We start from the raw sequence: 18,682 nt of genomic DNA, 5'->3' as shown, positions 1-18,682 counted from the left end.
TGGCCTGCCTTTGGCACTGTATGGACACAGCCTTGGATGACATAATTATCTGTAAAATATTTTCTCAGATTTCCATTACCACTGTTTATGGTGTCTGATCCTTTCTTCAAGGTCAAAAGAGAACAAGAAATGATTTGCCAAATCAGGCCGCTAATTCCCCTGCTATGATCATCATAGAGGCATCATAATAATGCCTCATAGTTATACACTTTACAAAGCACTTTCACTCATATGATGTCGTCCCAGCAATCCTGTTAGGTAGGAATTATTATTGCAATTTTACAAATAAAGAAATTGAACCTAGGAAGCAGCTAGTGTTTAGCCAAACCAGGAGAACACAGGTCTGAATCCCCTGACTGCAATTCCAGCTATCTTTCCACTGCACTAGCAGCCCAAGGCATCATGCAGAGCTAGGCTCCTTATCTTACAGCTCTCATCAACAGCCACTGACCCCAAACAAAATGCATTTTGTAAGGGAGGGTGTTTGCTGAAGGGTAGAGAAACCGTTACTTACATGCTGGCAAGAACACAACAGCTTTTCTTCCAGCCTCACCCCTAACCAGGATCTTTCTTGAGGGTTCAAACTACAGATTTGGGCCTGAGAAGATGCTACGACATTTCTATAAGATAAGGGAAGAGCTAGCCCCACAATGTACAATATAAGGAGAGTGACTCATCTTCACAAAAAGATACATAAAGACACATAAACAATGAGGCTTAGGGGAATACCGAGTGCCTATACTCATGTATCTCACTTTTTTCGTAATAAACATGCTCCTAGGACATGTGTAAGTTCAAATGTGAACAAATCAAATCAAGTCGCAGGCTCTTGCTACTTAAGATACCCTGTTTGGCTCCTCTTGTGTTTTCATTTTCAGGTGGGAAGCTCACATTTTTGAAGTACTGACCTCCTAACCTGGCAATAGTCCTCAGAGTTCCTAACAAGCTAACTGCATTAATAAGCCACAGCTTATACAATTCTGCTTATTTCATTGCTTGACAGACAAACCCCCCTTTTAAAGCCTCTTGAAGTTTGGTTCCTTCGAAACTTTCACCATATTATCCAGAAATTGATTCAGAAATGTTTCAGAGCAGATAACAGGTTTGTAACCAGGCACATAGTCACTTTTAAAATGATGTAATGATATTTTACATTCACCTGAAAGAGCCTCAGTGCTTTTACCAATCCACCGACTTCATTTTTCAAGGAGAAAACAACTGCTGTCTTGCCACTTTCGGTAGCAGTTTCATTTCTGCTGCTTCCCTTGTTGCCTTTGTCGTCATTTTTGCCAGAGTTAGCTTTATTTAGCTTCAGGAATGTTGAAGCATAATAAAACGAAACGTTAGTTAGGGTTCCAGAATCCTCTGTAATTAGATTTTCCCACACATTTCATTCATAAGTTGGAAGCTCCACCAATCATACAAACTTAAGGTGAAGTTGCCATGTCACTCATAACTTTCAATCATAAATATTGGTCTAATTTACGCTGAGAGACTATTTTCCAGTGGTCTAAGACATCATCTAGTGGTTGAAATTAAAAGGGGATCAGATTTGCTTCACTTTAATAGCAACAAAAACCTGACTGTCATAAAGCCTGAAGTATTATATATGAACAATTCCTACCTTTCTAGAATTATTTTACAGCACAAAGTTTGATCTCTTAGCCTCATTGAATCATATGGAAACCATATTAATTACTAACCATAATAAAAATAAGATCAAACATATTTTTGACAATAATTTTAGTTTCAATTAAATTTTAAAAACAAAATATTTATTTCATTCTGAAATATATCAGCACATGCCCAGAAATTAATGAGTAATATTACTTTCTTCAGTTAGATCCACAGTGTCAATGTGAATCTGCCTGCAAAAGTTTAACACAGACAAGTGTATAACTCTAAGGCCATCTGTGTCAGAAGACAATGCTTGAAAAGTGACTATTAAAATTCAGTCACAAATAAAATGAAAAAAGAAGAAAGGAAGGAAGAAACCTGGCAAGCTAATTATTAGGAGCAAACTGTAAAATCTGAGAAACTGAAAAAGATTAACACTTCATTCGCCACTTAAGATTTTATATTGCCTGAGGAAGTAATGTCTATTAGTCCTGCTGGCTAAAGAAAAAAATGACAGATTCCAGTAACTCAGGTCACATTTCCAGAAATGCAGAATAAAAATCTGGAAACTTTATTTAGGAATAGAATGGGAGGAAACAAAACAAAAACAACAAGTTGGGAACTTTCATTTGACAGACAATGCAAAATTAGGATGGTCTGTTTTATATTCTTTATATGCAAATACAGCATTGGGCAGACAAAGAAGTAACTCCTGGCAAATGGTGATTTAATACAATCATACCAATCTGCTACATCCTCATGAAACTGAGAAATGTAGGTTTGCTTTGGGACCCAGTGAATAGTTATCTGCCATTGTCTTCTTCTGATTTCTCTACTGGCTTTATTTTCACACATCAGTATTGCCTTACTCACTAGATTATATGTAATAGAGATGGAGATTTTATTATTTATGACTTGAGGGAGGGAAGAAGTTTATGCAGACATTGACATTTGACAGTATGTTTAGTCATTAAAAGCTCAAATGTCTCAGTGTTCTTAACATCTGCCTCCTCCTCACCACATAACACACAGATCTCGCATATGTAAGTAGCATTTTTTATATAAAAGGGTCATACATTAGCATTACCCTAAGCTTTCTTTGTTTTCCTTCTAGCAGTTAATTATGACTGCAAAATTCTTCATTGTAATATCTCATCCAAATATTCATTATATTTAAATGTTAGAAAATCTATTTGCGCTTTGGCCTTATTTTTGCAAATTGATTTAAATAATTCTACAGAAGTTGCCACGTTTACTTTTCAACATTTTTATCAGTAATAATATTTCAGTACAATGCAGCCCTCTGGCACATATTTGGAACTACGATATTAAAACAGATTATTCTATGATACAGACTGAATTGGAGTTGGTTGATAAACTCTGGTAGTACAGTAATAAAATACCATTTAATATTTTTAATGACTAGGACCTGGACACATTTTTATTTCATGGTTTTTATTAAATCCCATGACTATTACCTCAAAGCAGGATCTAAAATCCTGCAAATACTGCTTTTTTTATTCTGTAGATATTATAAACATAAAACTCCCTTAAATACTATAACAAGTGATGTATTGCTTGTATTATTCCATCAAGTAAACTGAAAAAATTGAGCAATGTGGAACACAGAAAAACTTTTGAAAGGAATTCAATCTTTCTTTTATTCCAATAACCTGCATCCATAACTAAGAACAGAAAATAATAGTTCTATGTTTAAAGACCAGGCTTTGTAAACTGAAGGGGGTGTAGGAGACACAATGATCTTCTGAAAACCGTGGAAATTTATTTAATTTGTTCTCCTCACTCCTCCTCCTAATAATAAATGGCTTTTCAAAATTCTTCACACTTTTTTTTTTTGGTTGTAGATTTAAGACATTGATTCATACAATCTCTCATTCTTAATGTTCAGTAACTTCTTAACTCCGTACTTACAAACTTTGCGGGAAAAAAGTTTAGCACGCAGTGATTGGCACACTCGCTTTACTTACGGAGATAAGACGACTGAAGGCAGACAAGAGGAAAGCAGGGTAGAGAGTTTATAAAGAAGGAGAAAGTTGAGGTGTGCGTGCTTACTTACACTACAAGAGGGATTCATATGGTGAGGAGAAGATGGTCACTACCCTAGAAAATACTTCTCCATAGTGCCAGACACGTAGTACTCACTGTTAAGTTGCCGAGTAGCTGATGTTCTTCGGGCACTGCTGAATCCAGGGAAAACCCTCTCCTTGCCCAGTATTTACTGGAAAACATCATCATTGCTGGCTGCATGGATCCCAGTGTAATATTCTTTCTCTGCAGCAGGGGGGACTAGAGGGGCAGTAGCAGCGCTGGCGGAGATTGAGAGGAAGGGGCGTGCGATCAGCTGCCTGCTTGGGGCGCTGTCCAGAACCCTGGTGCTGAAGAGCAATGAGAATCCTCCCATCCCCGGGCTCCTTTATATGAATGATTGGAGACTGATGGAAGGCTGATTAGAAAGAAACTCATTTCTGGTTGCCGATGGCCACGGTCAGATTACAGACCTGAAGCCTGGGGTTATCTGTGCTCATGATGTGATTTGTTTCATAGGTCGAGTAGCTTTCTGGGCGGGGGTGGTGGAGAACAATACATAAGGGGGTGTTATTTGTACAAGAAACCATCTATCCCCTGGCGTTAGCTCTCTCATCTCTCAAGCCTGCCGCTGGCAAGTTAACCTCAGTCTTTAAGCAACTGTGAATTCAAAGATTTTGTGCTTTCTTTCCAAAATTAGAAAAATAATTTACGAAAGATCAGCACTGCTGAATCCTTAAACCATTTTATGGATTTTTTAATCTTTAATTTTTATGGATAATGAATAGTTGTGCATACTTATAAGGTACATGTGATATTTTGACAAAAGTGTGCAATATGTAATGATCAAATAAGGTAATCAAGATATCCATTGCCTCAAGCATTTATCATTTCTTTGTGATAGAAACATTCCAATTCCACTCTTTCAGTTATTTTAACATACAAAAGAAAATAAATTATTGTGCTCCTGAATACTAGATCTTATTCCTCCTATCAGCCTATTTTTTTACTCATTGACCAACTCCATTTTATGTTCCATTTTTTTCTGACCTGACATACTGTAATTTTGTGCATGCAAACATGTGAGTGTACATATGTGTAATGGCTTTCATAGAAGGACTTCTTCTTAATCCTGTGATGCCTCTATGTAGAGTTATATGGAGGAAAATGTATTGCAAAGAAAATGTAAGGGTTTGATTTAGCCACAGGGAGTTTATGTATAGCTCAGATACTAACCCTGGAATCTTCCTTACTAAATGAGAAATAAAAGGAAACTAGATTCCCATATATCAGCCATTCATTTTAACACTCTTGTGGTTACTGAATTTTTTCTCTCCACTGAAAATCATGGAAATTTAATCATTGACATAACCCTTTCATATAAAAGCTGCTACTTAAATATATGAGATCTGTGTGTTATGTGGTGAGGAGGAGGCAGAGGTTAAGAGTACTAAGACATCTGAGCTTTTAATGACTACATATACTGCCAAACATCAGTGTCAACTAGATCAAATCCAGCAACTTGACATGCATAGATTAATCAATATTCTTACTATTCAACCTTAGAAAGTCATAAAATTCACAAGGCCACAGGAAAATGTTACCAATCTCCTGAAGAATGAAAAACTCTTGGCCAAATGTGCTTGTTTCACTAAAAATCTAAACAAAATCTGGTGCTGGCACTGCTTGCCTATATATATATTAAAAAAAAAGGTTTTCAAAACAAGTTGGGATGAACTAATATTGACTGAAGTTTAATTGTTTCTGGAATCTTGAAGGGATATAATTATTAATTGATCTAATTCTGAAAATATTATTTGGTTTACATATTCTGTAAAGGTCACCTCTAATCAGCTAATAGGAGAAGCAAGTTTAAATAAGATGAATGAAGTAATAACAATAATAGCTAATGTTACTGAGATGTAATGAAAAAACCAGAGATGTGAAGGGATAAACTCCACTAGACAGTGTCCCTGCTTGGATGTGAAAGCGAGGGAAAAAAAGATATTAAAAGTAATTTACTTAAAATATGTATTTACAATATTAAAGATTTAACTACTTTTTCTCACCCTAGAAACCCTATTAAAACAACATAAAAATTCCTTTTCAAGGTACATAAGAAATGCATAAATTGGAAAACAACAGCAACAAAAAATTAGCAGCTTGAAAGAAGAAAAAAATGATCAAAGGCTTTGCAGTCATGGGAAAGCTGAACCTTAAGCTATCAATGAAGAAGACTGAGAAGCAACGCAATTTACATGACAGAATATCCTAAAGGCTCAAATATCTCTGGAATTGAAGGTAGATGAGACTGAAAAAGAGTGGTTCGAAGTGTGAGAAGCAGTTAGACAAATCAAAACTTACAACAAAGTTACAATAATCAAGACAGTGTGGTACTAAGGACAGATATATAGGTAAATGAAATAGAATTGAGTGTCCAGAAATAAACCCTTATATGTAGAGGGAATTGATTTTCAACAAAAGTGCCAAGACAATTCAATGGGGAAAAAATGATCTTTTGAACAAACTGTCCCGGAATAACTTTGGATATCCACATGCAAAACAATGAAGTTGAATTTCTATTTCACATTGCACACAAAAATTAGCTCAAAATGAATCATAAACACACACAAGATCTAAAATTAAAACTCTTAGAAGAAAGGGTAGGAGTAAAAGTTTTTGATTTTGGATTAGGCCATTGTTTCTTAGATACGATACCAAAAGCATAAGTACCCAAAGAAAAAAATAAGATTTCATCAAAATTAAAGACTTCTGTGCTTCAGAGGACACCCTCAGAAAAGTGAAAAGACAACCCACAATACAGGAGGAAATATTGGTAAACCATGTATCTCATAGGAGACAGTATCTAGAAAAAAAAAATTCTTACAACTCAGCAATGAAAAAAACAAATAGACCAATTTTTAATTGGGAAACAAAGTTTATTTGAGACAGCTTGCTCTGTTACCCAGATTGGAGGGCAGTGGCACAATCATAGTTCTTGGCAGCCTCCACCTCCTGGGCTCAAGCGATCCTCCTGCCTCAGCCTCCCAAGCATCTGAGACTACAAGAACAGGCCACCACACCCAGCTAATTTTTTGTTGCTGTTGTAAAGGCAGGGTCTTCCTATTATGCTGAGGCTGGGCAAAAAACGTTAACAGACATTTCTCCAAAGAAGATATGGCCAATGCAAACAGGAAAAGGTGCTCCACATCATTAGTCTTTAGGGAAATGCAAATTGAAAAACACCGTATGACTTCTGACCCACAAGGATGGCTAAAATAAAAAAGACAGACAATAACAAATATTGGTAAGGAAGCAGGAAATATGGAACACTTACACCTAGTGGTATTATAAAATGATACAGTCACTTTGGGAAACAGTTTGGTGGTTTCTCAAAATGCAAAACATAAAGTTACTGTATGACTCAACAATTTCACTGCTAGGTATGTGTAAAATGGTGTAGTTACTTTGAAAAAACGTTTGGTGGTTCCTCACAAAGGTAAAACTAGAGTTACTACATGATTCAGCAATTCTACTCTTAGGTGTACACCCAAGAAAAATGAAAACATATATCCACACAAAAACTGTACATGAATGTTCAAAGCAGTATTATTCATAGTAGCCAAAAGTAGAAACAACTCAAATGCTATCACGTAATGAAAAAAAACCAAAAAGATATATCATAAATAAAATATTATTTCACAATATAAAGAAATGAGGTACTGATACATGTTACAATATGGGTGAACCTTGAAAACATTATGCTAAGTGAAAGAAGCCAGTCAGAAAAGACCATGAATGTATTGTTAGATTTTGTTTATATGAAATGTCTAGAAGATGTTAAAAGAGATCATTTTAAAAAGAGAGAGAGACACAAACAGAAAGTAGATTAGTGGCTCCCAGGGGCTGGAAAAAAAGAGGAGGTGGGGAATAACTGCTAAAAGGTACAAGGTTTCTGTATGAAAATGTCGTAAAATTAAATATTAGTGATATTTACACAACTTTGTGAATATACTAAAAACCACAAAATTGTACACTTTAAGGGAGGGAAACTTTTGGCGTATACATCATATCTCAATAAAGCTGTTATCTTATTTTTAAAAAGCAGTTAAAATTCCATATTCTTCTTGACTATTCTAAACAGCCACGCCACCTCCTCTTGGGAAGGTTACTCTCTGAAAAGGGTAAAACAAAGGGCCTCTGTACTTAGGAGCATCAAGCATAGTTGAGAATAGGGGGTACCATTTTGATTAAACGAATGTATTGAGGTATTGAGACTCATATCATGACATGGAGACTCCCAAACATCAGAAGGCTGACAGCCAGGCATTTAGTCTCCGGCCAAATAAAGACAAAAAAAATTCTTTGGAGAATCTGGCAAAGGCAAGATCTTAAAACACAGTGAGAGCTAAGATAATATTGAATGCTCTGGACAAAATAATGCAATCAGATTACCCTGTAAGTTCACATTTGACAAGCCCAATTTAAATATTTGTTGAAGAGTATGGGGTTAGATTAGTGACAACTATATATAAAATCAGCAAGTAAAAAACCTTGATAAAAATTAACTCCCCAAGAAAAATGAAAATTAGGGCTGAAAGGGAGCATGTCTCATTGGAGGATTACATGTACAAAGTCATAACATAAGCACTAAATATTGACCTAACCAATATTATATCAATTATATTGGAAGACAGACAGATAAGAAAGTGTGCATATGAATAATAGGGGCTGTGGGGAGAGGATAAACAGCTAAATTCTCATCTTCCAAGATGAAAAATCAATGGTTAATGCCTAGAGCTGAAAATCAAAGTAGTTGCAACATACACATACTACAGCATTCAGACATATGGAAGTAAATACCACAAGCATGACCTGACAGTTGAAAGTCTTGCCACTGGTGGGGGATGAGGAGGGTAGGAGGATATGGATGGTGGGGAGAAAGGGAGGAACAGTTTCTCATAACAACAAATCTTGGGGAAACCATGTACATGTGTGACATTGATTACAAAAATATAAACTTTGAAAATAAATTATGCCGGGCATAATGGCTCAGGCCTATAATATCAGCACTTTGGGAGGCCAAGGCAGGATGACTGCTGAGTCCAGGAGTTCGAGACCAGCCTGGGAAATATAATGAGATCCCATTTCTACAAAAGACAAAACTAAAAATAAAAATAAAAATTACTAGTGTAATGGTATGTGGCAGTATTCCCAGCTACTGAGGAGGCTGAAGCAGAAGGCTCGCTTGAGCCAAGGAGTTCAAGGCTGCAGTGAGTTATGGTCATGACACTGCACCCTAGCCTGAGTGACAGAGCAAAACCCCATCTCTAAAGTAAATAAATGAATAAATGCTGCATGGAAATAAGGCATTTTTAAAAGTAAAACAAAGTTTAAATCTTCGCTTTGCTATTTCCTACTTGTGCTTAAGCAGGACACATTACTTCACATTTCTCAGCCTCCATTTCTGTAATAGAAGGGCAATAATATATAAACCTTATAGGGCTGTTATGCTGATTGTATTGGATATGTATAAAGTGATTAACATGGCGGCTGGCAGATATTCGACACTCAAAGTGTTAATTATCTTCCTATGCCTCATTGATTCTGAAGCCAGAGTAATATAAAAGTGAGCATTGGTTTGCAATATTTGACAGACATTTAAGAGACATGGATACCTAGGTTTTAATGAGGTGGTTGCCCTCATAATTCGTGTTAAGAAAGAAGTCAATAGTCATAAGGTGAGCCAACAGAATTGGTTTGGATCAAGCAGCTACAGAGGCTAGAAGTCAGGAAGTGGAAAATTGAGTAGAAAATACAAAGAGAGATATTGTCAGATAAGGAGACCTCCAATATAATATCTTACAGGAGGAAGAAGGCCATGTGATCATGAATGGCCATGATGACAAACAGCTGAGATATGAAATAGGGGTCCACAAAATTAGGGAAGTTTTATGTTAAGAATATCAGTGAGTCCTCAACATAGGTATTTGTTGTCATTGAGGAAAGTAGTGAAATGAGAGAAATACTATAAACCAGTCCTTAAAACACCTGGATAAATGGAAATGGCTTCTGAGAGGCTGTAGCCCATATGAACAAAGAAATGAAAAAGGCAATATAAATAAACTAAAACAACCAAGGGGATGCTGAAGCGTCCATGGCCCACAATTGGAAGAGACCAACCTATCCATGCCTACCAATTTCCATGTTGTAGACAGAAGGTGAGAGGCCTGAGGACTCCTTATTTCTTCTCCTTCCCTTACCACTCACACCCATCATGCTGGCCAAGTTAGAAGCCAGCTGGAAATGCAATGTCATGAAGAGAAAGCTAGGCTTCAGTAGTGCAAAGAAATGTGTTTGGGAGAAAGAATGAAAGGACGTGAGTATACTTAAAGTAATGGAGAATTTGCCTGGCAACACCCCAGTGTGAATGGAGAAAGCAGGTGTAAAGTTATTAATGGATAGATATTGGATGTGTTTGGAGATACTCAAAGCAACAGTGGGAGTTTCAAGATTGGAATTCAACAAAAAGTCTGATTCCTTTTCCCTTAACAACTTGTCCTTTAGGTTTTAAGCTATCATTCCAGTCTATCAAGTATGTGTCACAAGCAAATTTGATGCATGTGCTTACTAGGCTTAAATTCATATTGAACAAGACAAGAGAAAGGGATGACTTCTATGTTTATAGCACACAACCAAGCTAACAATCAGTTTGGCTGGATTTTTTTTCCCTATTGACATTTGTCTTCTAGAGATTACAGGGTATACTTTAGTCTTCTTGGAAGGAATTGTTCTCTATTACTACCAACCACTCCTAATTTTGTCAAATTAACCGCATGAATATCATACCAAAATGAGTTTATTGCCCATCTAAGGTGCTTCCTTGATTTACTAGTATTGTAACTTATCAATAAAAGGAAATGAAATAAGCCTGCAATGATTTACTTTTAGGAAACTCAAGCAGACTCCTACATAACACCATTTTATTTTCAAGATATTCACAAACCAACATCTCTCCTGACTTTGAGTGAAGCCTTGATTGATTAGTAGTCTCAATAGTCAATATGAGTGATGCACTGTGCTCAGATGAAAATTTCCAAAAATTAATACTCAAGTGACTTTTAGCACTTCAACTCATACTGTAACAGATGAAGGTGTTTATAACACAAAAGTATTTGTTCCTGATTACTCTCAAATACTACATAAACTATCATTTGAGAGGGAAAAAGGATAAACAAAGAAAAATTGCACTGACACTTTGCATGAAGGTTGTGTCAACCATCTAGACATGCAGACAATACAATCTGACCTGAAATCAAGCAGGACAATTTGATATCAGAGTCTGACCGAATTGACCTAATGTTGAAGCAAAACCAAAACCAGCTGTCCACAACATTAAGCAGTTTCCTAATAAAATGTTCACTGACTGTCAGACACTGTAATTTCCCATACTACTTAAAATGTTTAACGCAGACATGTCATTTTTGATTTTGTGATTATTTATTGATTGAGGGTGATCAGACCTCATAAATAAGCAAAACATGAGCTATATCTTACACTCTTTTCTCATCATTTTATATAATTTTTTATAAAGGGAGAATGGATAAAAGGCAAGCATATCTAAGCCAAATATGAAGAAAACTGAAGCACAAAAAGAATAGTGATTTAAGGTGGGGGCAGTAAGGCTGTGGCTCAGAAGAAACCAGAATACACAGTTCAGATTTGAAGTCAAAATGACCTCAATCAATAGAAAACAAATGGATGGGTCCCTCAAGGTTCTATCTGCAGGGTAGTATGTATGGGGAGGAAAAGCGAACCACATAGCCGTAAGATTCAAAAAGATGGTTTGTGGTAGTATTTGGTTGCCATGAAATAATAATTATAGCATTTGTAACTGCTCTATCACGCCCAGTACCATATTAGACATTTTATATGTACTCCATTTACTCCTCACAACTGAGGTAAGTAATATCCTCATCTACAGATGAGAAACTGAGGGCTGAGAGGCCTGGTCACAAAACTAAGAAGCAACTGAACCAGGTCTCAAATCCATGACTGACTCAAATCTGTGCTCTTAAAATTTTTGTTTTACTTCATAAGTAGACATTTTCTAATATGAACAATTCAGTTTGACTACATTATTTTCTGACATTTGACTTCCAAAGCTTATAGAATAAACTTTATATCTTTTGCAAGAATAAAGCGCCTTGTAAAAGTGACCCAGGCATCCAGACTCCACCCTGATTTCACCTTGAATTTGAGAAAACAAGCCCCTAAAGCAAGTTGTACTATTTGATAAGAAGACCTATCAACACGGTTCACATTATTTGTGTTTACATGGGTATAAAATTCTAAATTGTGGCCAAGAAACTTTGGGTCAGCAATAGCATATAAATTATGAGAACAAGAATAAAAATAAGGCATATAAAACTTCTAAGTTTTTTTCTTCTCCTTTTTTTGAGATGGAGACTGGCTGTTGCCCAGGCTGGAGTGCAGTGGCATGATCTCGGCTCATTGCAACCTCCACCTCTTGGGTTCAAGTGATTCTTGAGCTTCAGTCTCCCTAGAAGCCTGGATTACAGGTGTCCACCACCACACACAGCTAATTTTTGTATTTTTAGTAGAGACAGGGTTTCGCCATGTTGGCCAGGCTGGTCTTGGACTTCTGACCTCAGGTGATCCACCCACCTCAGCCTCCCAAAATGTTGGGATTACAGGCATGAGCCACCGTGCCCGGCTGCAGTTTTTTAAAGCAAGCTTAACAACAAAGACTGTATTTTTTTAAAATCCGTGGGGATGCTCTTAGACAATGTGAGTCTTTAAGGAAAACTTAGGAAATTTAGGAGATTAAAATATGAGTGAACCCTGGACCAAGGGTAGGCCTCTTATGGATCTACTCCGTATTGTGAAGCTATCAAATACAATATTTATAATTCAAACCTTCTTACAGAATAAACTCTCTTCTAAACTTATTTATGTCTAATTCTGAGGGGTAGAGCTGAAGGCTGTGGAAACCTCAGCAACCCAGACATGGGAAAAAGTGTCACAAAATCAAATTCAGTGACCCATAAAAATGAGAATTTCTGTGGTAAAGAATCTCCTTTGCTACAAGTGTGTGTGTTGTTTTTAAAAGGAAGGTGTATTCTTATGTTCTGAATGATTCAGTTGTCCTGTTAGGATCAAGGGGAATATATTTGGAGAAAGGATGTTTTTTTGGTGGGAGGGCAGACAGTTATCACCTCAAGCACTTATCATTTCTTTGCATTAGCAACATTCCAATTCTACTCTTTATTTTGAATACACAATATATTATTATTAACTACCATCACCCTATTGTGCTACCAAACACTAGATCTTATTCCTTCTAATTATATTTTTAAGCCCATTAACCACCCCTTCTTTGTCCCACCTCCCCACTGCCCTTCCCAGGCTCTGGTAACCATCATTCTACTATCTCCATAAATGCAATTTTTCTTCTTAGTCTCCACATATGAATGAGAACATGAAATATTTATCTTTCAGTTCCAGCTTATTTCAATTAACATGTCCTCCAGTTCCATCTGTGTTGTCACAAAAGTCAGAATTTTATTTTTATGGCTGAATAATATTCCACTGTGTATATGTACCACATTTTCTTTATTCATCTGTTGATGGATGCTTAGGTTGAGTCCGTATCTTGGCTCTTATAAATCATGCAGCAATAAACATGGGAGTACACGTATCTCTTGGATACGCTTATTCCCTTTCTTTTGGATATGCACTCAGCAGTGGGATTGCTGGATCATAAGGTAGTTCTTTTAGTTTTTTTTTTTTACTAACTTCCATATTGTTCTCCGTAGTGGTTGTACTAACTTAACATTCCCACCAACAGTGTATGAGAGTTCCCCTTTTTCCACAGCCTCACCAGTATGTTATTGCTTGTCTTTTGATAAAAGCAATTTTAATCGGGGAAGGATTCTACCGTGTCTGACTGATGGCTTCAGGATTCTGTCATCTGAACTGACCACATTCTTATTCCTTAAATTCCATCCCTAAGATGTGCCTTTGCCAAGACAACCCATCCATTATGTAAGCTGTAGCTTATGAAGCGCTTTTCAGATATGAAATGTCAATGAAAAGGATTCATTTCTCCTCTGTCTTCACTTGTCAATAAAACTTTGGCAAAACTCATCCTCCACAGAAAGTTCAAAGGTTAGTTTAGAAAAACATTATTAGTTAGTAGGATGTGGAGGAAGCTAGTGAGAACCATGATAGTTTCTCCTCCTTTAAGAAGTCTTTAGCTTTCCAAGTCTTTGCTATTGTGAATAGTGCCGCAATAAACATATGTGTGCATGTGTCTTTATAGCAGCATGATTTATAATCCTTTGGGTATATACCCAGTAATGGGATGGCTGGGTCATATGGTACATCTAGTTCTAGATCCTTGAGGAATCGCCATACTGTTTTCCATAATGGTTGAACTAGTTTACAATCCCACCAACAGTGTAAAAGTGTTCCTATTTCTCCACATCCTCTCCAGCACCTGTTGTTTCCTGTCCATCAGTGACAGACTGGATTAAGAAAATGTGGCACATATACACCATGGAATACTATGCAGCCATAAAAAAGGATGAGTTTGTGTCCTTTGTAGGGACATGGATGCAGCTGGAAACCATCATTCTTAGCAAACTATCACAAGAACAGAAAACCAAACACCGCATGTTCTCACTCATAGGTGGGAACTGAACAATGAGATCACTTGGACTTGGGAAGGGGAACATCACACACCGGGGCCTATCATGGGGAGGGGGGAGGGGGGAGGGGGGAGGGATTGCATTGGGAGTTATACCTGATGTAAATGACGAGTTGATGGGTGCAGCACAGCAACATGGCACAAGTATACATATGTAACAAACCTGCACGTTATGCACATGTACCCTAGAACTTAAAGTATAAAAAAAAAAAAAAAAAGAAGTCTTTAGCTTTTATACAGAATGCTTAAAAGCTCTGTTAATCAAAGAAGAATATTTGTCCCAAAGTTACTCAACTTTTGAATAACTTTGGGACAAATATTTGAGCAAGTTTAAAAAATTCAGCTTTTAGACTTCACTTTACACCTTGATGTGCAAAAGAAGAGTGGATGTTGTCCATTTGGGGGAAGAAGTGTCTAAAGGGGCATCGATGTGTTTATAATAACATTACTTGTAAAAGTACAAAAACTAAAAGAACTTAAATTTCACTCCAAAAACCTAACAATTTAATTTCTATATAATCTATTAGGGTTAGATGCTGTTAACTTTTTTTTTTTTTAAAGAGATAGGGTCTTGCTCTGTTGCCTAGGCTGAAGTGCAGTGGCACCATCATAGCTCAATGTAACATTAAACTTCTGGGCTCAAGCAATACTCCCATCTCAGCCTCCCAAAGTACTGGGATCACAGGCATGAGCCACCATGCATAGCCTAAATACTGTTAATTTCAAATGACTTACTTCCTAGTCAGCAAACACTACATTTGGCTCATTTAAGACTTGACTTAGTTAACAAAAAAAGCATGTGGCCAAAATCGTTGGGTACATACTCCATATCCATGCCCCCGACAGTGACTGTAGCATGCAGTGTTAATGCTGACATTCAGAAGAACCATGATGGCTGTCCTACTGGAGAGCAACTTGCTTTGCAAAGCGAGTCAGTGACACCAATGGAAGAGATTCCAGTACCTACACAATCAGGGAAAGCAACACTGAAAGCCATAGAAAAACAGGCTTATTTGTATTTTTAAAGAAGTCTACCAACCCACTGGATTCTGTGCTTCCAATAAGACTAGTGTGATGTTGGAAACATTACTGACTGTCACAGCAAAAGTCCCTCTCAGAAGTTAATAGGTCTTTTTAATTAAAAAAGATAAACTAAACTAGACTGCTGCTCACTGATCACAGCAAAGCTTACTGGAATTTCTTTTCATTCTGTCACCTTTTGCAGAGACAGAGGTATGTGAGGAGCAATATACTATCCAGAACACTTGAGAGGGAGAGGCATATTTAATAGCTCACTTCCTATTATTCTAACATCCTGATTTCATCAATAGGGATTGAATCACATCAGGCAAAAACGATATTCCTGATTCCTGATTGTTCTTAGAAGACTTTTGTTTATAATCACGTCTTTTAAACACTGATTTCATAAACCGTGTAATTTCCCAGGTGGCTGAAAGTGCTGTGGATATCAAAAAAAGAGTGTGGATGTCTAGTACAACTGTAGACATTCCCCCAACCTTTCTATCTAAGGGTAACACACCGTTTTTCCCTGTGTCAAGATGGATGGCCTGAAAAATAGAAGCCTGCTTACAACAATGGGGAAAGCATTTGTAATTAGAAAACTGCTCAAAAATACACAACTTAAATTCCTCATAAGATCCCAAGGGAAGAAAAAGCCAAATATGGTTGCATCATTCAAATGGCAGTGTATATACATATGTCCAAGTACAGATACTTAGTATCAGGTAATGACATTAGGTACTGATGGAAGCCTTTCAGATTCCAGTAATTTAATCTTGTTTCGTGCTCAGAAGTGACACAAAAAGCTTAATTTTCTTCAGAAAGAAAGAAATGAGGAGAAACCTACATATAACAGGCTGAGCTGTCATCACTTTTTACTAAAAATGGCGACCAGAATTAGAGCAAATCCGTTTTAGAAAATCAAAGAACAATCTTTTTAAAAACTAAGGGAATTGTCCACTTGGCCATAAATCAAAAGATTACCATATGAAATACAATATATAATGGTAGTGCTCTAGCTTCAGAGAGGCTCAGGAAATCACCTAGATGCTTGTTAAAAATGCAGATTCCTGATCTGACTTCCAAAGACTCTGATTCTGTAAGCCTGAAGTAGCACCTGGACATATATCTTAATAATACAGACCAAGGATCTGGAAACAAGCACTCTGAAGATATTTTAATTAATGGGAGCTCAGCACACAAAATCATTAGCATAAGTTATACATTGTTACTATTCTGGTAAATAACTTGTAACAATGGTTACCAACATTTGAGGAAAATCAGAGAACACTTTCAGAAACTATGTGACCTGCCTCCAAAAACATGGAGGTACGCCCACAAGACTTTGCATACAGTGAGGTTCCTGGATCTTCTGAAAACCCCAAAAAGATGCCCAAGCTAAAATGATGTTCTCCTGGTACATATCTGCACATAAGTCATTTGAAGCCGTAGGTTCTTCAATAAACATTTAGGGTTACTTTATACAAACTGTCTTTAATAATGGGCATGCTTATATGTGAATTTCACATAAGAATTCATCGGCCTCCCTCTATAAAATTTCTTGGCAACGTCAAGTTCATAACAATCACTCATTATTTGTCCCAAAAGGCTTTTTCACTGCTCAAAAAAAAATTTAGTATCTAATCACTAAGACTAAAGTTCCTTATAAACAGATGAAGAATCTTAGACCCATGAAATTATTAAAATGGGGAGGTTCTTAAATGCAAAAGGTTCCCATAGATTCATGCCAGAATTGAAAATACATATGCATTTCAACTTCTACTGAGGTTATGTTCCGATAAACATATCATAAACTGAAGACATCATTAATAAAAAATGCTTTTAATACATCTAACCTACCAAACATAGCTTAGCCTACCCTACCTTAAACATGCTCAGAACACTACATTAGTTTACATTTGGGCAAAATCATCTAACACATAAAGCCTATTTTATAACAAAGTGTTAAATATCTCATGTAATTTATAGAATACTGTAGTAAAAGTGAAAAATGGCTGTATGGGTACTCAAAGTATGGTTTCTATTCAATGCACTGCTTTAAAACCATCATAAATTTAGTTGAAAGTTTGTAAGTCAAATCATCATAAGTTAGATCATCTGTACTTTCAACAGTTAATGTTAGAAACTGAATTTTAACAACTTTACCACATAATATAGCACATATTTTACATGTTATAAGGGTGGGGACAGAGCATCTTGTGAAAACGAACAAACCTTTAAAAAAACTAGTAAATATACCTGAACTATATATTTTAGCAATCTTAATAGCACATAGTATTTGCTAACTAGACTCTGTGGACTGATGAAGATTTTTTCTAGAACTATACTATACTATCACTTCCATATAAAAAATATGCTAGATAGAAATGCAGTTTAGTAAAAATTGTTTTAACAAGTAGTTTTGTAATAAAACTTGACAGAAGTTCAACTTACTAAATGTATTAAGATTAAAAAAAAAAAATCTGAAGTGGGTATCACATTATGCAGTAGCAAAACTCCCAAAAAGTCACTGTCCAGGAAGAACAAGGAGGACATCAAGATGTTCTAAGCAATTTCCTGAATAGCAGGAAATGAAAGGCTGGAGATGCTGGGTTTTTGATCAGTTTATGTTCTTTTTCTGAATAGGCTTACTCATTATTAACTGATGAAAGATAATACACATAATATTAAAAACTAAAATCTAACGGTTCTACTGTTGTGATTGTCAGTTAATGCTCAACCAGGAAAAAAGTTCATTTTGTTCCCTTTCTTGGGGGAAAAAAGTCTATCTCTAGGACCATTTTAGAACTGCACAACTTTTTTCTTTACATTATTAGCATCACTTGTAGTAAGTTGCTTTACAGAATCAAATAACTATATCCTTCAAGGCAACAGTGCCCATTTCCATGCTAATGAAAATTTTTTTTCAGTTTTAAAAGGGATGTTTTTCATTTCCATAACTTATTCAGATGATCATTTTAATCACATAAAAATGAGATGAATTGAGGTCCATCTTGGATGTTTTTTCTTCTATTAAAGCATTAGCCGGGCACAGTGGCTCACACCTGTAATCTCAGCACTTTGGGAGGCTGAGACAAGTGGATCACTTGAGGTCAGGAGTTCGAGACCAGGCTGGCCAACATGGTGAAACCCCGTCTCTACTCAAAATACAGAAATTAGTTGGGCGTGATGGCACAAGCCTGTAGTCCCAGCTCCTCGGGAGGCTGAGGCACAAGAATCGCTTGAACCCAGAAGGTGGAGGCTGCA

The 18,682-nt window shown here is 36.5% G+C and overlaps 1 protein-coding gene across 1 annotated transcript in view; it reads right to left on the bottom strand.

The window, feature by feature from the left end:
- The window catches only part of TPH2 (tryptophan hydroxylase 2), a 94,221-nt gene extending 90,195 nt beyond the window's left edge, over positions 1-4,026 (bottom strand). Inside the window, exons 1-2 of the mRNA XM_073020953.1 lie at positions 3,781-4,026; positions 1,160-1,309 (exon numbers count right to left, since the gene is read on the bottom strand). Of these exons, the coding sequence (XP_072877054.1) occupies positions 1,160-1,309; positions 3,781-3,885 (255 nt within the window). The 5' untranslated portion in view covers positions 3,886-4,026. The remainder of the gene's footprint in view (positions 1-1,159; positions 1,310-3,780) is intronic.
- Positions 4,027-18,682: the final 14,656 nt, after the last annotated feature.

Source organism: Chlorocebus sabaeus, chromosome 11 (genome assembly GCF_047675955.1).
Source record: "Chlorocebus sabaeus isolate Y175 chromosome 11, mChlSab1.0.hap1, whole genome shotgun sequence".
In the NCBI taxonomy this organism is placed as follows: domain Eukaryota; kingdom Metazoa; phylum Chordata; class Mammalia; order Primates; family Cercopithecidae; genus Chlorocebus; species Chlorocebus sabaeus.
This window is presented reverse-complemented; position numbering and strand designations above follow the sequence as displayed.